Source organism: Eschrichtius robustus, chromosome X, assembly GCF_028021215.1.
Source record: "Eschrichtius robustus isolate mEscRob2 chromosome X, mEscRob2.pri, whole genome shotgun sequence".
Lineage (NCBI taxonomy): Eukaryota > Metazoa > Chordata > Mammalia > Artiodactyla > Eschrichtiidae > Eschrichtius > Eschrichtius robustus.
The window spans coordinates 69676750-69699785 of record NC_090845.1 but is presented as its reverse complement, the minus strand read 5'-3'; the positions used below and the strand labels follow the sequence as shown (position 1 = coordinate 69699785).

General features: G+C 37.1%; 1 protein-coding gene across 1 annotated transcript in view; it reads right to left on the bottom strand.

Annotated features, from left to right (window-relative positions):
- Positions 1–297: 297 nt before the first annotated feature.
- The window catches only part of TENT5D (terminal nucleotidyltransferase 5D), a 142220-nt gene continuing 119481 nt past the window's right edge, over positions 298–23036 (bottom strand). The window contains exon 2 of the mRNA XM_068532636.1: positions 298–914. Coding sequence (XP_068388737.1) covers positions 298–914 — 617 coding nt within the window. The remainder of the gene's footprint in view (positions 915–23036) is intronic.

Below are 23036 nucleotides of genomic sequence, written 5' to 3'. Positions count from 1 at the left end.
TTACATCAACTGTTTTCAGGAATCCCGCAGCATCACCACCTCCTGATTGCCTGCAGACTACTCTTGATGCAGCTCTTCTAATTACACCACCTCAAACAGAGTTCTCTCCTCCAATACCTGAACTTTTCCAATATAATGAACTGATACCAGATGATCTAGTCCCACAAGGTGAATATCAGGAAATGCCTCCACCTTTATCTCCTTCTTCAGTAACTTCACCTAGAATTCAATCAAGGGCTGAAGTTAAAATCTAACTGACTCTGCTTCAGTTGTACAATCACCAAGATCTTCAGCTTTTTAAGCTGTGAGATCTTCATCTGCAAAATCAAGACCTTTCGTTGCAAAATCACCAAGATCTTCAGTTCCATCAAGACTAAGATCTTCATTTCCACCACCACCAAAATATGTGGTTCCACCAAATTCAACATCTTCAATTGCACCATTACCAATATCTTCAACTCCACAAATACTACAAAGTTCAGTTCCACTATCATCAGTATCTTCAGGTCCACAAACATCAATATCTTTAATTCCATCATCAAAACATTCAGTTGCCCAGTCAACAAGATGTACATTTGTCCAATTATCAGGATGTTTAGATACACAGTCATCAAGATCTTCAGTTGTACAGTTGCCAAGATCTTCAGTTGCACAACCCACAGGACATTTGATTACACCACACCCAAGATCAACAAGTTTGAAGTCAACAAAATTTTCCACTCTAAAATCACTGTTTACTTTCCTACAATCACCATCTTCCATATCAAGCCCTTGCGCTCTATCAGTTTCCCGATCTTCATCAGCTCCAGTTTGTCCTGGTTTAAAGCAATTTCCTCCATCAACTCTACCAATGATCAATAAAGCAAGGAGGGCCTTGATGGAAGCAATTAGAAAACGTGTTCTGCTACACAAAACTAAAGAACAATGTGTACCCAAAGCCAAAATGGAGATTCCTGAAATTGAGGCAAGTAGTATCCTGATCCGTCGTAAAGCTATAGGATATAGTTCTGGTGAATCAGACAGTGAGGCTGTTTAGATGGATGAAAAGTAAACAAATAAATAAAACTAAAGTAAAAATAAATGTCTGTTGTCTTATTCTATTTAATTAACTCATTTATAATATTTTGCTTTCTTACGTTTTTAGAATTAAACACTATATTTTTTCCAAGAAAACTGTCAGCACATGCTCCACCCTAAATATTTTACAGTTTTCTTAATTTGCTCAAATAAACCAAAACTACTGACTATTAAGCACAGATAGCCCTTATGCTAGTTTTTTACAAATTTTCTTGAAGACAATTAATATTGAAATTCTGAACTTATAAAGACCATTTATTCCATTTCAAATAATGCTTAACTCAAGCCTTAAGAATCTCTGTCTCAATAACATGAATGTATTTAGTAAGCATAAATAATTTATAGTTCTAAATTAACCTCAAGGGGCAGGAACAATCAACTTTTCATTTTTTAATTTATTTTATTTTTTAACTCTTTATTGGAGTATAATTGCTTTACAATGGTGTGTTAGTTTCTGCTTTACAACAAAGTGAAACAGCTATACATATACATATACATATATCCCCATGTCTCCTCCCTCTTGCGTCTCCCTCCCACCCTCCCTATCCCACCCCTCTAGGTGGTCACAAAGCACCGAGTTGACCTCACTGTGCTATGTGGCTGCGTCCCACTAGCTATCTATTTTACATTTGGTAGTGTATATATGTCCATGCCACTCTCTTCGTCCCAGCTTACCCTTCCCACTCCCCGTGTCCTCAAGTCCATTCTCTACATCTGCATCTTTATTCCTGTCCTGCCCCTACGTTCGTCAGAACCATTTTATTTTTATTAGATTCCATATATATGTGTTAGAATATGGTATTTGTTTTTATCTTTCTGACTTCACTCTGTATGACAAACTCTAGGTCCATCCACAAATAACTCAATTACGTTGATTTTTATGGCTGAGTAATATTCCATTATATATAGGTGTCGTATCTTCTTTATTCATTCATCTGTCGATGCACTTAGGTTGGTTCCATGTCCTGGCTATGGTAAATAGAGATGCAATGAACATAATGGTGCATGACTATTTTTGAATTATGGTTTTCCCAGGGTATATGCCAGTAGTGGGATTACCGGGTCATATGGTAGTTCTATATTTAGTTTTTTAAGGAACCTCCATACTGTTCTCCATAGTGGCTGTATCAATTTACATTCCCACCAACAGTGCAAGAAGCTTCCCTTTTCGCCACACTCTCTCTAGCATTAATTGTTTGTAGATTTTTTGATGATGGCCATTCTGACTGGTGTGAGGTGGTACCTCATTGTAGTTTTAATTTGCATTTCTCTAATGGTTAGTGATGTTGAGCATCCTTTCATGTGTTTGTTGGCAATCTCTATATCTCCTTTGGAGAAATGCCTATTTAGGTCTTCTGCCCATTTATGCATTGTGGTTTGGTTTTTGATACTGAGCTGCATGACCTGCTTGCATATTTTGGAGATGAATCCTTTGTCAGTTGCTTCATTTGCAAATATTTTCTCCCATTCTGACGGTTCTCTTTTGGTCTTGTTTTTGGTTTGCTTTGCTGTGAAAAAATTTTCCGTTTCATTAGGTCCCATTTGTTTATTTTTGTTTTTATTTCCATTTCTCTGGGAGGGGTGTCAAAAAGACTCTTGCAGTGATTTATGTCATAGAGTGTTCTGCCTATGCTTTCCTCTAAGAGTTTTATAGTGTCTGGCTTTACATTTAGGTCTTTAATCCATTTTGAGTTTATTTGTGTGTATGGTGTTAGGGAGTGTTCTAATTTCATTCTTTGACATGTAGCTGTCCACTTTTCGCAGCAGCACTTATTGAAGAGGCTGTCTTTTCTCCATTGTATATTCTAGCCTCCTTTATCAAAAATAAGCTGACCATATGTGTGTGGGTTAGTCTCTGGGCTTTCTATCCTGTTCCACTGATCTATATTTCTGTTTTTGTGCCAGTACCATACTGTCTTGATTTCTGTAACACTGCAATATAGTCTAAAGTCTGGGAGCCTGATTCCTCCAGCTCCGTTTTTCTTTCTAAAGATTGCTTTGGCTATTCGGGGTCATTTGTGTTTCCATATAAAGTGTGAAATGTTTGTTCTAGTTTTGTGAAAAATGCCATTGGTAGTTTGATAGGGATTGCATTGAATCTGTAGATTGCTTTGGGTAGTATATTCATTTTCACAATATTGAGTCTTCCAATCCACGACCATGGTGTATCTCTCCATCAGTTTGTATCATCTTTAATTTCTTTCATCAGTGTCTTACAGCTTTCTGCATACAGGTCTTTTGTCTCCTTAGGTAGGTTTATTCCTATGTATTTTATTCTTTTTGTTGCAATGGTAAATGTGAGTGTTTCCTTAATTTCTCTCTCAGATATTTCATCATTAGTATATAGGAATGCAAGTGATTTCTGTGCATTAATTTTGTAACCTGCTACTGTACCAATTCATTGATTAGCTCTCATAGTTTTCTGGTAGCACTTTAGGATTCTATATGTTTAGTATCATGTCATCTGCAAACAGTGACAGCTTTACTTCTTCTTTTCCAAGTTGGATTCCTTGTGTTTCTTTTTCTTCTCTGATTGCTGTGGCTAAAACTTCCAAAACTATATTGAATAATAGTGGTGAGAGTGGACAACCTTGTCTTGTTCCTGATATTAGTTGAAATGGTTTCAGTTTTTCACCATTGAGAAGGATGTTGGCTGTGGGTTTGTCATATATGGCCTTTATTATGTTGAGGTTAGTTCCCTCTGTGCCTACCTTCTGGAGGGTTTTTATCGTAAATGGGTGTTGAATTTTGTCAAAAGATTTTTCTGCATCTATTGAGATGATCATATGGTTTTTATCCTTCTTAATATGGCGTATCACATTGATTGATTTGTGTTTATTGAAGAATCCTTGCATTTCAGGATAAATATCACTTGATCATGGTGTATGATCCTTTTAATGTGCTGTTGGATTCTCTTTGCTAGTATTTTGTTGAGGATTTTTGCATCTATGTTCATCAGTGATATTGGCCTGTAGTTTACTTTTTTCATGGCATCTTTGTCTGGTTTTGGTACCAGTGTTTTGATGACCTCGTAGAATGAGTTTGGGAGTATTCCTCCCTCTGCTATCTTTTGCAAGAGTTTGAAAAGGATTGGTGTTAACTCTTCTCTAAATGTTTGATAGAATTCACCTGTGAAGCCATCTGGTCCTGGGCTTTTGTTTGTTGGAATATTTTTAATCACAGTCTGAATTTCAGTGCTTATGATTGGTCTGTTTGTATTTTCTCTTTCTTCCTGGTTCAGTCTGAGAAGGTTGTGCTTTTCTAAGAATTTGCCCATTTCTTCCAGGTTGTCCATTTTACTGGAATAGAGTTGCTGGTAGTAATCTCTCATGATGCTTTGTATTTCTGCAGTGTCAGTTGTTACTTCTCCTTTTTCATTTCTAATTCTATTGATTTGAGTCTTCTCCCTTTTTTTCTTGATGAGTCTGGCTAATGGTTTATCAATTTTGTTTTACTTCTCAAAGAATCAGCTTTTAGTTTTATTGATCTTTGCTTTTGTTTCCTTCATTTCTTTTTCATTTATTTCTGATCTGATCTTTATTATTTCTTTCCTTCTGCTAACTTTGGGGTATTTTTGTTCTTCTTTCTCTAATTGCTTTTGGTGTAAGGTTAGGTTGTTTATTTGAGATGTTTCTTGTTTCTTGAGGTAGGATTGTATTGCTATAAACTTCCCTCTTAGAACTGCTTTTGCTGCATCCCATAGGTTTTGGGTCATCGTATTTTCATTGTCACTTGTTTCTAGATATTTTTTGATTTCCTCTTTTATTTCTTCAGTGATCACTTGGTTATTTAGTAGTGTATTGTTTAGCCTCCATGCGTTTGTATTGTTTACAGATTTTTTCCTGTAATTGATATCTAGTCTCATAGCATTGTGGTTGGAAAAGATACGTGATATTATTTCAATTTTCTTAAATATACCCAAGGCTTGATTTGTGACCCAAGATATGATCTGTCCTGGAGAATGTTCCATGAGCACTCTAGAAGAAAGTGTATTCTGTTTTTTTCTGATTGAATGTCCTATAAATATCAATTAAGTCCATCTTGTTTAATGTATCATTTAAAGCTTGTGTTTCCTTATTTATTTTCATTTTGGATAATCTGTCCATTGGTGAAAGTGTGTTGTTAAAATCCCCTCTATGATTGTGTTACTGTTGATTTCCCATTTCATGGGTGTTAACATTTGCCTTATATATTGAGGTGCTCCTTTGCTGGGTGCATAAATATTTACAATTATTCTATCTTCTTCTTGGATCGATCCCTTGATCATTATGTAGTGTCCTTCTTTGTCTCTTGTAATAGTCTTTTTTTTTTAAATTGTATTTTATCTGATGTGAGAATTTCTTCTCCAGCTTTCTTTTGATTTCCATTTGCATGGAATATCTTTTTCCATCCCTCACTTTCAGTCTGTATGTGTCCCTATGTCTGAAGTGGGTCTCTTGTAGACAGCATATATACAGGTTTTCGTTTTGTATCCATTCAGCCAGTCTGTGTCTTTTGATTGGAGTGTTTAATCCATTTACATTTAAGGTAGTTATCAATATGTATGTTCCTATTACCATTTTCTTAACTCTTATTGGTTTGTTATTTTAGGTCTTTTCCTTCTCTTGCATTTCCTGCCTAGAGAAGTTCCTTTAGCATTTGTTGTAATGGTGGTTTGGTGGTGCTGAATTCTCTTAGCTTTTGCTTGTCTGTAAATGTTTTAATTTCTCCATTGAATCTGAATGTGAACCTTGCTGGGTCGAGTAATCTTCGTTGTACTTTTTTCCATTTCATCACTTTAAATATGTCCTGCTACTCCCTTTTGGCTTGCAGAGTTTCTGCTGAAAGATCAGCTGTTAACCTTATGGGGATTCCCTTGTATATTATTTGTTGTTTTTCCCTTGTTGCTTTTAATATATATTTTTTGTATTTAATTTTTGATAGTTTGATTAATATGTGTGTTGGCGTGTTTCTCCTTGGATTTATCCTGTATGGGACTCTCTGCACTTCCTGGAGTTGATTGACTATTTCCTTTCCCATATTAGGGAAGTTTTCAACTATAATCTCTTCAAATATATTCTCAGTCCCTTTCTTTTTCTCTTCTTCTTCTGGGACCCCTATAATTCGAATGTTGGTGTGTTTAATGTTGTCCCAGAGGTCTCTGCGATTGTCCACAATTCTTTTCATTCTTTTTTCTTTATTCTGCTCTGTGGTAGTTATTTCCACTATTTTATCTTCCAGGTCACTTATCCGTTTTTCTGTCTCAGTTAATCTGCTATTGATTCCTTCTAGAGAATTTTTAATGTCATTTATTTTGTTCTTTATCAATCACTGTTTGTTTTCTCTTTAGTTCTTCTAGGTCCTTGTTAAACGTTTCTTGTATTTTCTCCAATCTTTTCCCAAGATTTTGGATCATCTTTCCTGTCATTACTCTGAATTCTTTTTTAGGTAGACTGACTATGTTCTGTTCATTTGTTTGGTCTGATGGGTTTTTACCTTGCTCAGTCATCTGCTGTGTGTTTGTCTGTCTTCTCATTTTGCTTAACTTACTCTGTTTGTGGTCTCCTTTTCGCAGGCTGCAGGTTCATAGTTCCTGTTGTTTTTGGTGTCTGCCTCCAGTGGCTAATGTTGGTTCAGTGGGTTGTGTAGGTGTAAAACATTTTGCTCTCACAGTGGATGCTCTTCACTTTTGCTTTCATTCAGAGTAATATCCACAGGATTCTGTGACATCCCAGGAGTTGCTCTGAGCCAGTGTCATGCTGGGAGACTTTGGAATTGGGGCCCATGTCCCCATGGATGGAAGTATTGTTCCTTCAACCATCCAACTGCCAGCAGGGCCAACTGCATCTGCCAACTTTTCATTTTTTTTAGGTGGCCTTGCTATCTAGCTAAATTGACCTATCTCCAAGAGTTTAAAGTTTCTAAATGAAATATTCAGAATTAATAACTTTGATCACATAATATTAAAATATGTTTTAGTAAATTATTTTACAAGTCAATTGAATTCATGTGTCTGGGTGAGTTTTCTTAAGGAAAGAATTTTAAAGAGAGAGCCAAGGTCTGGACCTTAAGAAATTCTGAAACTTAAAGCTATTGGAAAGGTGGAGAGTCCTTAGATAAGATTGAAGCTAAATGATCATATAGCCAGGAGAGGGATAAATAATCTGGGAAGTAACACTCCTTCTAGAATTACAGAGAATGAATATTTCAAGAAAGGAACATTCAACTATATGAAATGCTGCAGAGAAATAAGATACAATAAGAACTGAACAATACCCATTGGTTTTGAATCACTTTATTGTTCACCAGAAAGTAACACAACATTGTAAATCAACTATACTTTGAATAAGAAAAAAGACAGTGAATAGCCAAAGCAGTCTTTAAAAAAAAGCAAGCTGGAGGTATCACAACTCTTGAGTTCAAATTATATTAGAAAGTTATGGTAATCCAAAAAAGTGTGGTATGCTATGATCCAGCAATTCTACTCCTTGGCATATATCTGAACAAAATGAAATCTCTAAGTTGAAAAGATACATGCAATCCAATATTCATAGCAGCACTATAGACAACAGCAAATGCATGGAAGCAACCTAAAAGTCCGTGGGAAGATCAATGGATAAAGAAGATGTGGCACATATATACATAATAGAATATTACTCAGCCATAAAAAGGAATGAAATGTTGCCATTTGTGGCAACATGGATGTACCTAGAGAATGTCATACCAAGTGAAGCAAGTAAGACAAAGACAAATATTATATGATATCACTTACATTGGAATCTAAAAAATAATGCAGATGAACCTATTTACAAAACAGAAACAGACTCACAGGCATAGAAAACAAACTTATGATTACCAAAGGGGAAAGTGGAGGATAAATTAGGAGTATGGGATTAACAGATACACATGACTATATATAAAATAGATACGCAACAAGGATTTAACATATAACTCAGGCAACAATATTCAATATCTTGTAATAACCTATAATGGCTAATAATCTGAAAAATTATTTGTATAATCACTTTGCCATACACCTGAAACTAATGCAATATTGTAAATCAACTATGCTTCAAAAATGTATGGTATTGGCATAGAAACTGACACATAGAACAATGGAACAGAATGGAAAGCCTAGAAATAAGCCCATGCATATATGATCAATTAATTTACTGCAAAGGTGCCAAGGCTATACAATCAGTAAGGAATAGTGTCTTCAATAAATAGTGGTGGAAAAACTGTATAGTCACATGAATAAGAGTAAAACTAGACTCCTATCTTAAACCATAAACAAAATAAACTCTAAATGATTAAAAGTGATGGCAGTAACTTGCATAAGACATTCCTCTTTTATATACTCCTTTATAGTCAATAAAGTAGGCATCCATGTGTGAACAAAGACCACTTTGTGGGAGTTTCCAGACTTTACATTTAGCTCCAAGGGAACCAAGAAGAATCTTGTCCATCAGTGCAGGTGGTAGGAGATAGTCAAACCTCCATACATTCTGCAGAACCAACAGAAGCAGCAGACTGTCTGGACCCCTCTTGCAGCTGTTTGGCAAGGATTCAGTAAGTGCTGAATTGGTCAGCACTTACCAATGAAAGAGAATTTGCAGAACACCAGCCCTCCTGAAGGGAGACTCCAACACACAATTAGAGGAAAAAATAAAGAAAAATATACATTTTGCCACAGAGAAGATAAGTTTGGTTCCAGCAAATGTGGTAAGAGAAAACTTTCTTAAAATTCTTCACCCCCAAGAAGGCCCTGATTGGGGCTGATTCATCTAACAGAAACTATCCTTCAGGGAAACAAGAGAGCAGTGAGAGAGGGTCTGGTTACTCCAGCTGGATGGGATGCAGCAGGAGAAACCCATTTCTCTCCACCAGCAACTAAAGTACTAAGGTGGGAGCACTGTGACTGGGGGGAGGGAGGATACTTGAGAAAAGACAGATAAGAATTTCAAATGGCTTTAAAAGAATTCTTCTCAGTAGAAAGTCCACTCACATGCCTCTGGGTGTACCATCTCTGGGGAATTTCTTACCATGTCTACAATGGCCAAACACACTGAGTTCTACACCCACACTTCTTCCCACTCTGCTAATCTCTTCTTGGGTGTGATCTCAGGTGCAGCTGAGAGAGCAAGCTCCTGAGAGCTCTGGTAGACAATGAACATGGCCAAAAACAAGACACAGTTGGTAACCAAGGGAGAAACCATAAACTTGAGCTACAATGCCACCTTCTGGAAAACAAAAGAGAGGTTCCTAATAGACAACCTGGAGAATTGTAAGAACTAAAGAAGACATAAAAGCTTATTTAAGGAGGTATCTGTTACTTCAAATGCAGAAGCAGAATGCATGACTAGAAGCAATAGGAAAAATCAAGAAAATGTGGCATCATAAGAAGAAAATTATAACTTTCCAGCAACTAAACACAAGATCATAGAATATTGTGAAGTAACTGATAAATACTTGAAAATAGCTGTTATAAGGAAATTCAGTGAACTACAAGAAAATTTCAAAATATGATTCAACGAAATGAGGAATAAAATTAATGAATAGATAGACTTCTTTACCAAAGAGACTGAAATAAAAAATAAAGGAACAGAAATTTTAGAGCTGAAGAATTCAATGAATGAGATGAAGAATGCAATAGAGCGCATCTGTAGTAGGGCAGACCATAAAGTGAAGTGACCATAAAGTGGAAGTGACAATAAATGACTTGGAGTATAGGAATGTAGAAATAATACAGTTAGAAGAGGAGAGGAAATAATACAGTTAGAAGAGGAGAGGAAACTAAGGTTTAAATAGAGTGAAGAAAGACTGTGAGAGCTATCTGATTCTATCAGAAAGGCAAATATTTGAATATAGGGGTTCCCGAAAGAGAAGAGAGGGGGAAGGGGGCAGAGAGTTTATTTAAAGAAATAATAGCTGAGAACTTCCCAAACCTGAGGAAAGACTTGGACATACAAGTCCAAGAAGCTGATACAACACCTGATTATCTCTATGCAAAAAGACCTTCTTTATGACACATTATAATAAATGCCAAGATCAACAAACAAAGAATAATAAAGGCAGCCAAGGATAAAAAGAAAGTGCCCTACAAAGAAATTCCCATTAGGCTAACAGTGGTTTTCTCAACAGAAACTCTACAGGCTAGGAGAGAGTGAAATGACACATTTAAAATGTTGAAAGATAAAAATTGCCAGCCAAGAATACTTTATCTGTTAAAATTATCCTTCAGATATGAGAAACAAGGCTTTCATAGACAAAGAAAAACTGAGGGAGTTTATAGCCACTAGACCTTTCTTGCAAGAAATGCTGAAAGGAGTTCTTCAAGCTGAAATGAAAACACACTAATCAATGACATAAAAACATATAGAAGTACACAACACACTGGTAAAGGTAAAAAATAGACAAACAGATTTAGAAAGTAGAAACTATATATTAGATGATGTGTTTGTCACTTAACTATAGTGTAAAAGCTAAAGGGAAAGATTAGTAAAAATAACTATAGCTACTGCAAGTTGTTAACAAATGCACAACATAAAAAAAGGTAAATTATAACATCAATAATATTAAAGTAAAATGGTGGGGCTTTATAAGCATTTGAAGATGACTTCCTATACTCCTAAAAAGGACTGTTTTACCTATTAGGTGTTTTGGGTAAGCCACAAAAGAAAAACCTATAGTAGACCCACAAGTGAAAAAGGAAAGGCAAAACAGCATGCACCACCACATAAATTAACCAATTTATGAAAGTAGACAGAGACAGAGGAAGAAAGAAACAATAGAAATACAAAACAACCAGAAAGAAATTAATAAGATGACATTAGTATATACTTACATGCCAATATTACAATAAATGTAAATGGATTGAACTAACCAACAAAAAGGCACTGAGTGGCAGAATTGATGAAAAAAACAACAACCCAGTTCTATGCTGCCTATGAGACACCCATATCAATTTCAGGACACACTTAGACAAAGTGAAGGAATGGAAAAAGATATTCCATGCAAGTGAAAACATGGTTAGCTATACTTATATCAGAGAGAATAGACTTAAAGCCAAAAACAGTAAAAAGAGAGAAGGAAGGTTATTATATAATGAAAAAGGATCAACCCATCAAGGAGATATAACAATTATAAATATATACCCACCCAACATTGGAGCTCCTAAATATATTAAGCAAATAATAACAGATCTGAAGGGATAAATAGAGAATAATACAAAAATAGTAGGGGATTTCAATACCCAACTTTCAACAATGGATACATCATTCAGACAGAAAATCAACAAGAAAATGATGGACTTGAACCATAGAGTAGACCAAATGGACATAACAGTTATTCCATCCAACAGCAGCAGAATACACATACTTCTCAAGTACACACAGAACATTCCTAAGGATAGATCATATGATGCAACACAAAATAAGTCTTAGCAAATTTAAGAAAATTAAAATTATACCAAGTATCTTTTCTGACCACAATAATATGAAGCTAGAAATCAACAACAAGAGAAAGGTTAGAAAATCTACAAACATGTGGAAACTAAACAACACATTCCTGAACAACTAATGGGTCACAGAAGAAATCAAAAGGGAAATCAAAGAATATCTCAAAACAAATTAAAAAAAAATCAACCTACCAGAAACCTATGTGACACTGCTAACACATACAAATGGCCATCAGATACATTAAAAGGTGCTCAAAATCACTAATCATCAGGGAGATGCAATCAAACAACAATGAGATATCATCTCACACCGGTTAGAATGACTATTATAAAAAGACAAAACATAGCACGTATTGGTGAGGATGTGGCACAAAGGGAACACTTGTTCACTGTTGGAGGCATTGTAAACTGGTATAGCCACTATGGAAAACAGTGTGGAGATTCCTCAAAAAATTAAAAATAGAACTCCCATATGATCTAGCAATTCCAATCCTGGGTAAATAGCCAGATGAAATGAAATCATTATCACAAAGATGTAACTGTATTGCCAAACTTATAGCAGATTATTCACAATAGTCAAGGTATGGAAACAACCTGTGTCCATCAATGGATGAATAGATATGTACAATGGAATATTATTCAACCTTAAAAGGAGGGCAATCCTGTCATTTGCAATGAATTTGAGCACATTATGCTAAGTGAAATAAGCCAGGCAGGGGAAGACAAATACTGTATTATATCACCTAAAAGTTGAATTCATGGATACAGAGAGTAGAAAAGTGGTACCAGAATCTGAGGGTTGGGAGAAATAGACATAGGTTGGTAAATGGGTATAAAGTTTCAGTTATAATGAAAAAGGTTTGAGTATCTAATGTATAACCTGATGACTATAGTTGATAACACTGTATTGTATAGTTGAAATTTGCTAAGAGAGTGGAACAAAATGTCACAGAAATTTAAATATGTGAGATGATAAATGTGTTAATTAGCTTGATAGGAGGAATCCTTTCATCATGTATATGTATATCAAACCATCATAGTGTACACTTTAAATATCTTATAATTTAATTTAACCTCAGTAAAGCTGGAAAAAATAAAAGAATTACAAAAAATATAAAGGGAACTCTTATACACTGTTGGTAGGAATGTAAATTAGTATAGCTATTATGGAAAACAGTATGGAGGTTCCTCAAACAATTAAAAAAAATAGAACTACTATATGACACAGGAATCCCACTTCTGGGTGTATATCCAAAGGAAATAAAATCTGTATCTTGAAGAGATATCTGCCTTCTGTTCATTGCAACGTTATTCACAACAGCCAAGGTATGGAAACAACCTAAGTCTCTGTGGACAAATGAATGCATAAAGAAAATGTGATATCTATATGTATCACACTATGTCCTAGTATAGAGCATTATCCTAACCTCCAGTATATACAATGGAATTTTATTCAGTCTTTAAGGAAATTCTGTCATTGCAACAACATGGATGAACCTGGAAGACATTATGGTAAGTGAAATAAGACAGAGTCAGAAAGAAAAGTACTGCATAATCTCATTTATGTGTGAATCTAAAAAAATCAAACTTATAAAAGCAGAAAATAAAATGGTGGTTACCAGCTACTGGGGGGTTGGGAAAATGGGGAAATATTGGTCTCAGGGTACATTCAGTTATGCAAGTTGAATAAGTTCTAGACATCTAAAGTACAGCATGGTGACTATATTTAATAATACTGTATTGTATACTTGGAATTTGTTAACAAAATAGATTTTAAACGTTTTTGCCTCCACCCCAACACACACAAAAGGAAATGTGTGAGGTGATAGATATATTAATTAGCTTGATTGTGGTAATCAATCACAATGTATACATATATAAAAAATCACATTGTACACTTTAAGTATATACAATTTTTATTTGTTAATTAGACTTCAATAAAGCTGGAAAAAAACTTAAAGCACACAAAAAAGACAAACAAAAAAAAACAATAAAAAAGAAAGAGTTAAGTCTTTTAATCACTTATTTAATAGTATAAGCATAAAGCTAAAGCTGGAGGAAGTGCCAACTCCCACTTTTCTTTTTTTCCCCATGGAATAACCCACTGGTAATAGTTGTATCAGCACTGATGTGGAGCTTGTGTCACAATTGAGGAAGCCCCAACAAAAGGCTTCCACAGTTTCATGGACCTTGAGGATGTGGGCAGGTGAGATTGGTAAGGATGAGAGGGTAGGGATAGGAGTGGAGTGAATCAGAGTGGGGAAAAGTATATTCATGTCTTCCCTGCTGAGGAGGTCTCAGCAGAGGGTCTGAACAACACCAGATTGCATGGGATCAAATAAAGAGTAATAGAAATGAAGTTGCCCAAGGTAGACATGTAAATATGTGAAAGAGCATGACAGGTCAAAGGGCCTGAAACCTTGACTACAACTCTCCTCAGAGACTGCAAATCATTGTCGGTACACTAAGTCTGGCATAAAGAAGGCAGTTTCCACATGAGACCTGCCAGAAAAAGCCTTTATAATTGCCTATAGTTAAGCCTGAAAAAAATCACATGTAGGTTTTATTTTTCTTTTTAATATTTATTTTTATTTTATTTTCTTGTGGAAAGAATACTTAACATGAGATCTACTTTTAAACAAATTTTATGTGTACAATATGTTATTGTTTTTAAAACATTTTTATTGGAGTACAGTTGACTTACAATGTTGTATTAGTTTCAGATGTATAATAAAGTGAATCAGTTATACATATACATATATCTACTCTTTTTTAGATTCTTTTCCCATATAGGCCATTACAGAGTACTAAGTAGAGTTCACTGTGCTATACAGTAGGTCTTTATTAGTTCTCTATTTTACATATAGTAGTGTGTATATTTCAATCCCAGTCTCACAATTTATCCCTCCCCCCCCTTACCCCTTGGTAACCATAAGTATGTGTTCTACATCTGTGATTCTACTTCTGTTTTGTAAATAAGTTCATGTGTACCTTTTTTTAGATTCCACATATAAGCGATATCATATGATATTTGTCTTTCTCTGACTTACTTCACTCAGTATGATAATCTCTGAGTCCATCCATGTTGCTGCAAATGGCATTATTTTGCTCTTTTTTTATGGCTGAGTAATATTCCACTGTATATATGTACCACATCTTCTTTATCCATTCCTCCAGTGATGGACATATAGGGTGCTTCCGTGTCCTTGCTATTGTAAATAGTGCTGCAATGAACATTGGGGGACATGTATCTTTCAAATTCTGGTTTTCTCGGGGTATATGTCCAGGAGTGGGTTTGCCAGCTCATATGGTAGTTCTATTTTTAGTTTTTTTAAGGAACCTCCACACTGTTCTCCATAGTGGCTGTACCAATGTACATGCCAATCAACAGTGTAGGAGACTATGCTTTTCTCCACACCCTCTCCAGAATTTATTGTTTGCAGATATTTTGACAATGGCTCTTCTGACCAGTGTGAGGTGATACCTCATTGTAGTTTTGATTTGAAATTCTCTAATAATTAGTGATGTTGAGCAACTTTTCATGTGCTTTTTGGCCATCTGTGTGTCTTCTTTGGAGAAATGTCTATTTAGAACTTCCATCCAATTTTTTGAATGCGTTGTTTGTTTTCTGGATATTGAGCTGCATGAGCTGTTTGTATATTTTGGAGATTAGTCACTTGTCAGTTGCTTCATTTGCAAATATTTTCTCCCATTCTGAGGGTTGTCTTTTTGTTTTGTTTATGGTTTCCTTTGCTGTAAAAATGCGTTTAATTAGACCCCATTTGCTTATTTTATTTTCATTACTCTAGGAAGTGGATCAAAAAAGATATTGCTGCAATTTACGTCAAAGAGTATTCTGCCTATGTTTTCCTCTAAGAGTTTTATAGTATCTGGACTTACATTTAGGCTTTTAATCTATTTTGAGTTTGTTTTTATGTATGGTGTTAGGGAGTGTTCTAATTTTGTTCTTTTACATGTAGCTGTCCAGTTTTCCCAGCACCTCTTATTGAAGAGACTGTCTTTTCCCCATTGCATATTTTTGCCTCCTTTGTCATACATTAGGTGACCATAGGTGTGTGGGTTTATCTCTGGATTTTCTATCCTGTTCCATTGATCTATATTTCTGTTTTTGTGACAATGCCATACTGTTTTGGTGACTGTAGCTTTGTAGTATAGTCTGAAGTCAGGGAGTCTGATTCCTCCAGCTCTGTTTTTCTCCCTCAAGATTGCTTTAGCTATTTGGGGTGTCTGTTTTGTTTCCATACAAATTGTAATTTTTTTTCTAATTCTGTGAAAAATGTCATTGGTAATTTGATAGGGATTGCATTGAATCTGTAGATTGCCTTGGGTAGTATAGTTATCTTGACGATATTGATTCTTCCAATCCAAGAACATGGTATATCTCTCCATCTCTGTTGTCTTTTCTTTCTTTCTTTCTTTATTTCTTTTTTAATTCTTAGTATCTTGTAGTTTTCTGAGTACAGGTTTTTGCCTACTTAGGTTTATTCCTAGGTATTTTATTCTTTTTGATGTAATGGTAAATGGGATTTTTAATTTAATTTCTCTTTCTGATCTTTAGTTGTTAGTGTATAGGAATGCAAGAGATTTCTGTGTATTAATTTTGTATCCTGCAACTTTACCAAATTTGTTGATGAGATCTAGTAATTTTCTGGTAGCATCTTTAGGATTTTCTTTTTTTTTAAACATCTTTATTGGAGTATAATTGCTTTACAGTGGTGTGTTAGTTTCTGCTTTATAACAAAGTGAATGTATAGTATCATGTCATCTGCCAACAGTGACAGTTTACTTCTTCTTTTCCAATTTGGATTCCTTTTATATATCTCTTTTCCTTCTCTGATTCCCATGGCTTGGATTTCCAAAACTATGTTGAATAATAGTGGTGAGAGTGGACATCCTTGTTTTTTTCCTGATCTTAGAGGAAATGCTTTGAGTTTTTACCACTCAGAATGATGTTTGCTGCGTGTTTGTCGTATATGGCCTTTATTATGTTGAGGTAGGTTCCCTCTATGCTCCCTTTCTGGAGAAGTTTTATCATAAATGAGTGTTGAATTTTGTCAAAAGCTTTTTCTACATCTATTGAGCTGATCATATGCTTTTTATTCTTCAGTTTCTTAATATGGTGTATCACTTTGATTAATTTGTGTATATTGAAGAATCCTTGCAATCCTGGGATAAATTCCATTTGATCATGGTGTATGATCCTTTTAATGTGTTGTTGGATTCAATTTGCTAGTATTTTGTTGAGGATTTTTGCGTCTATGTTCATCAGTGATATTCGCCTGTAATTTCTTTTTTTTTTTGGGTGGTATCTTTGTCTGGTTTTGGTATCAAGGTGATTGTAGCTTTGTAGAATCAGCTTGGGAGTGTTCCTTCCTGTGCGAATTTTTGGAAGAGTTTCCGAAGGGTTAACTCTTTTCTAAATGTTTGATAGAATTCACTGGTGAAGCCATCTGGTCCTGGGCATTTGTTTGTTGGAAGATTTTTAATCAGTTTCAATTTTAGTACTTGTGATTGCTCTGTTATTTCCTATTTCTTCCTGGTTCACTCTTTAGGGTTGTACCTTTCTAAGAATTTATCAGTTTCTTCTCAGTTGTCCATTTTATTGGCCTATAGTTGCTGGTAGTAGTCTCTTATGATGCATTGTGTTTCTGTGGTGTCCATTGTAACTTCTCCTGTTACATTTCTAATTTTATTGATTTGAGTCCTCTCCCTTTTTTTCTTGATGAGTCTGGCTAAAGGTTTATCCATTTTTTTATCCGCTCAAAGAACCACCTTTTAGTTTCATTGATCTTCACTACTGTTTTCTTTGTCTCTATTTCATTTATTTCTGCTCTGATCTTTATGATTTCTCCCCTTCTACTAAATCTGGGTTTTGCTTTTTCTTCTTTCTCTAGTTGGTTTAGTTGTAAGGATAGGTTGTTTATTTGAGATTTTTCTTGTCTCCTGATGTAAGATTGTATTGCTATAAACTTCCCTCTTAGAACTGCTTTTGCTGCCTCCCATAGGATTTGGATCATCGTGTTTTCATTGTCATTTGTCTCTAAGGTTTTTTTTTTTCCTCTTTGATTTCTTCAGTGATCCTTTGGTTGTTTAGTAACATATTATTTAGCCTCCATATGTTTGTGTTTTAAACAGTATTTTTTTCCCTGTAATTGTGTTCTAATTTCAAAGTGTTGTGGTCAGAAAACATGCTTGATATGATTTCAATTTTTTAAAATTTACTGAGGCTTGATTTGTGACCCAAGGTATGATCTATCCTGGAGAATATTCCATGTGCACTTGAGAAGAATGTATATTCTGCTGCTTTTGGATAGAATATCTTATAAATATCAATTAAGTCTATCTGGTCTAATGTGTCATTTAAGGCTTGTGTTTCCTTATCAATTTTCAGTCTGGATGATCTGTTGGTGTAAGTGTAGTGTTAGTGTCCCCCACTATTATTGTGTTACTGTCGATTTACCCTTTTATGGCTGTTAGCATATGCCTTATATATTGAGGCATTCCTATGTTGGGTGCATATGTATTCACAATTTTTATATCTTCTTCTTGGATTGATCCCTTGAGCATTATGTAGTGTCATTCCTTATCTCTTTATATATTTTAAAGTTTATTTTGACTGACATTAGTATTGCTACTCTAGCTTCCTTTTGATTTCCGTTTGCATGGAATACCTTTTTCCATCCCCTCACTTTTAGTCTGTATGTGTCCCTAGGTCTGAAGTGGGTCTCTTGTAGACAGTATATATACAGGTTTTGCTTATATATCCATTCAGCCAGTCTGTGTCTTTTGTTTGGAGCATTTAATCCATTCACATTTAAGGTAATTATCGATATGTATGTTCCTATTGCCATTTTCTTAATTGTTTTGAGTTTGTTTTTGTAGGTCTCTTTCTTCCCTTCCTCTTTTGTTCTCTTCTCTTGTGGTTTGATGACCATCTTTAGTGTTGTGTTTGGGTTGATTTTTCTTTCTTGTGTGTGTATCTATTGTAGTTTTTTTCGTTTGCATTTCCCATGAGATTTTGATAAATCAGTCTCTATATACACCAGGTTGTTTTAAGTTACTGGTCTCATAATTTCAAATGCAATTCCCATTTCCTGCATTTGCACTCTCATTTTCTCATAGTTGCTTATTTTGATATCATCTTTGTGTATGGATGATTTCCTGCTTTTAATGTATGTTTGCCTTTACCATTGAGCTTTCCTGTTTGTGATTTTCTTGTTTCTAGTTGTGGCCTCTTTTTTTCCCCCCCTGCCTAGAGAAGTTCCTTTAGCATTTGTTGTAAAGCTGGTCTGGTGGTGCTGAATTCTCTTAGCCTATGCTTGTCTGTAAAGCTTTATATTTCTGCATTGAATCTGAATGAGTGTCTTGCTGGGTAGGGCTTCTTGGCTGTAGGTTTTTCCCATTCATCACTTTGAATATATTGTGCCACTCCTGTCTGGCCTACGGAGTTTCTGCTGAAAAATCAGCTGATAACCGTATGGGGATTCCCTTGTACGTTATTTGTTGCTTTTCCCTAGTTGCTTTTAATATTTTTCTTTGTATTTAATTTCTTTTAGTTTGATTAATATGTGTTTCGGTGTGTTCTTCCTTGGGTTTACCCTGTATGGGACTCTCTGCCCTTCCTGGATTTTGGTGACTATTTCCTTTCCCACGTTAAGGAAATTTTCAATTTAATCACTTCAAATATGTTCTCAGGCCCTTTCTCTCTCTTCTTCTCCTTCTGGGACCCATATAATTCAAGTGTTGGTGCATTTAATGTTGTGCCAGAGGTCTCTGAGACTGTCTGCTTTTCTTCTCATTCTTTTATCTTTATTCTATTCCACAACAGTGATTTCCACACTTCTGTCTTCCAGCTCACTCATCCGTTCTTCTGCTGTGGTTATTTTGTTATTGATTCCTTCTAGTGTATTTTTCATTTCAGTTATTGTATTGTTCATCTGTGTTTGTTCTTTAGTTCTTTTAGGTCCTTGTTGAACATTTCCTGTACCTTCTTGATCCGTGCTTCCATTTTTTTTCTGAGATCTGGTGTCATCTTTACTCTCATTACTCTGAATTCTTTTTCAGGTAGATTGCCTATCTCATCTTTGTTTATTTTTTTCTTGTAAGTTTTTATCTTGCTACGTTATCTACAACATATTTCTCTGTCATCTCATTTTGTCTAACATACTGTGCTTGTGGTCTCCTTTCGGCAGGCTGCAGGATCACTTTTCTTCTTACTTCTGATGACTGCCCTCTGGTGGTTGAAGTTGGTCCAGGGGCTTGTACAGCCTTCAGCCTTCATAGTGGGAGGGACTTGTATCTGTCCTCTGGTGGGTGGATCTGGGTCTTGCCCCTCTGGTGGGCAGGTTTGTGTCAGGTGGTATGTTTTGGGATGGCTATGAGCTTAGTACAACTTTAGGCAGCCTGTCCTCTGATGGGTGGGGCTGTGTTTCTGTGTTGCTTGTTGTTTGGCCTGAGGCATTCCAGTACCGGAGCCTGCAGCATGTTGGGTGGGGCCAGGTTTTTGTGACAAGGTGGGGACGTTCAGAAGAGCTCACACCAATTCATATATGCTGAGATCTCTGCTACCAGTCCCTGTGCCCCCACAGTGAGCTACAACCAACTCCTGCCTCTCCAGGAGACCCTCCAAAACCCCTAAATAGGTCTAGCTCAGGTTCCTTTGGAGGTGCTGCTCTGTGCTGCGTCCCAGTGTACGTGTGACCTTGTGTGCACCCTCCAAGAGTGGAATCTCTGTTTCCCCCAACTCTATGGAGCTCCTGCACTCAAACCCCACTGGCCTTATAGGCTAAATGCTCTGGAGGTTCTTCCTCTCATTGTCAGACCCTCAGACTATCTTGGAGGGCAATTTTTATGTGGGAATGTCCCCGTGTGACCTGTGTAGGTTTAATTTTTTTTTTTTTTTGGTGTGAGGGGTATTTTAGTTTGGATGACTGCCACCACTTTCCTCACTGTATGCTGGCCATTTCCCCCTTGATAGGGGGTTTAACTGGTGTTGTGGTGACCAGAGCCTGCCCTAGATATTGAGCAGGGTCTCCCCTTTGCTCTGTGGTTGTCATTGCCCTGTCAGGGGCAGGGTCTGTTCCCTAATTGTTGAAGTAGAGGCCCCCAGATCTGTTTCTTAACTGTGTGTCTGGTCTGTGTTGTCAGGTATGTGGGATTGGATCACTCCCACTGGGAGGGAAGCCACTGAGTATTCCCCTTCTGGAACTGTTCACATGTGAGTGTACTCCGTTGTGTCCCCTTTCACCCAATGTGTGGGTGCACAAATTACACTGTTGTTGGCACTGCTTTCAGTCTCACCTTAACCATGTGTATGCCAGCAATTGTTCTTGTTGACTCTCAGGCATTGTTGTCACCAGGCCACTGGCACAGATCCACTGAGGTCAGGTCCCAGGACTAGAGTAGTCATAGACTGCAGCTCATGCTCTGGCCTGGCCCAACCCCCATGTGTATGTGCCCATAAAGCCCATAGCTTCTAAAGCCAGACCTGTCTCAGCTGCAGGAGCACTTGTTTTCTGTTCAGACGTTTTGCAGGCACTGAATTTAGGAAGTTGTCAGTGGAGGTGTGACTCCTCTGTTCATGCAGCTGCGAGGAGACATTTCAGTTCTTTTTCTGTAGTCATACAGCCCCAGGGGCTCAGCTGTGGTTTCCGCCCCACCTCTGGTCAGATTTCCTAGTGGTGCTAGCTCTCTGCATGCTCCCAGGACAGCAGGGCAGGTCCCAGCATCTGTAGGCAGATTTCCTAGTGGTGGGAGCTATCAGTGCCCTCCAGAGATAGTGGGGGCAGGTCCTGGGGCCCACTAGTGGATTTCCTAGTTGCCAGAGCGATCTGCATCCTCCTGGGACAGTGGGAGCAGGTCCCAGGGCCAACTGGTGGATTTCCTAGTGGCAGGAGCTATCTGAACTCTTCAGTGTCAGCCAGTGTGGGTCTTGGGGTCTGTTGGCAGAATTCCTAGTTACAGAAGTTATCAGGGCTCTTCTGGGTCAGTGAGAGCAGGTCCTGGGGCCCGCTGGAAGATTTCCTAGTGGCCAGAGCTGTCTGTGCCCTACCAGGTCAGTGGGGGCAGATCCTGGCACCCACTGGTGGATTTCCTAGTGGAGGATGCTTTACATGCCCTCCCAGGACAAGGGGTGTGGTGCCTGGTGTCTGCCTGTGGGTCTGGAAGAGGTCACCAGTGCCTGTCTCTGGATCTCAAAATGGTGGCAGTCACTTGTGCTTGCCCCCCAGAGCTCCTGTAGGCAGTGTCCTGTTGCCTGGGAGCACTCACAGGGAAAGAAGCTCTTTTGGTGGTCCCACCCCTCTCCTCATGCACCTCCCAATAATGGTGCCCTGCCTCTCTGGTGGGCCTAGGCTTCTGAGTACACCCTCAGTTGCCACAGCCCAGCCTCTTCAGGCTGTTTCTGCACATCTAACCCTGGTCCACTCCCTGTGTCTGACTAGCAGAGCCTCAGTTTAAGTACCCAGCCACCACCCCCACTGACAGAGGAACATTTCAGGTTGGGGAGCACAGGGTGGTGGTGCTGACCCTCCGTGCAGGTTACTTTTCATTTTGCCTTCTACAAACCAATTGCTGCTCTCTCCTCCTAGGCTCTGAAGCTCGCCCTCCATCCAGGCTGACCTCCCCATTGGTGAGGAGACTTTCCAGGGTGTGGGAACCTTTCCTCCTTCACAGCTCTCTCCCTGGGGTGCAGGCCCCATCCCGACTCCTTCTTTTTCTTTTTCTTTTTGTCCTACCCGGTTACATGGAGATTTTCTTGTTTTTTTGGATGTCTGAGGTCTTCTGTCAGTGCTCAGTAGCCGTTCTGTGTGAATACTTCCACTAATAGATGTATTTTCAATGTTTTAATGGAAGAAGGTGAACTCCATGTCCTACTTCTCTGTCATCTTGATCAGTCTCTTCATACACAGGTTGTTTTAACAAGGAGCTGGACCCCACAATTTTGAAGGTAGAATCTAGGAGATTTGTTGGTAGACAAGACATTGGAATCAAGGATGACACTCAAAATGACTTGAGAAACTGGAAGAATGGAGTGGCCATTAACTGAAATGGAAAAAACTCATGAAGATCAGGTTTGGGGGCAGATCAGGAATTCAATTTTGAACACATTGAAGGATTTTTAAAAATGTTTAATTAATTAATTTTTTTTCTTATTTTAATTAGGTAGTATATTCATATGGTTAAAAATTTAAAAAATAATGAAGAGAATGATAAGGAGAAATAATAATGAGAAGCTTTGTTTCCACCTCTGTCTCATTCTACCTCATTTTTCCTGATACCCCTGTCTAACTACATTTATTAGTTTTCATTTTCCTGCAGTGCTTCTTTATGCCCATACAAATACAAATCTATATTTTATTTTCACCCTTTTCTTTCCCAAATTAAGTATATTATACACTCTATTACACATTAGTGTTTTGGTGTGTTTGTTATGATTTTCTCCTGAGTATATTCTGGACATATTTTCATATCAGTGCATAGATATATTTCTCATTATTTTTTT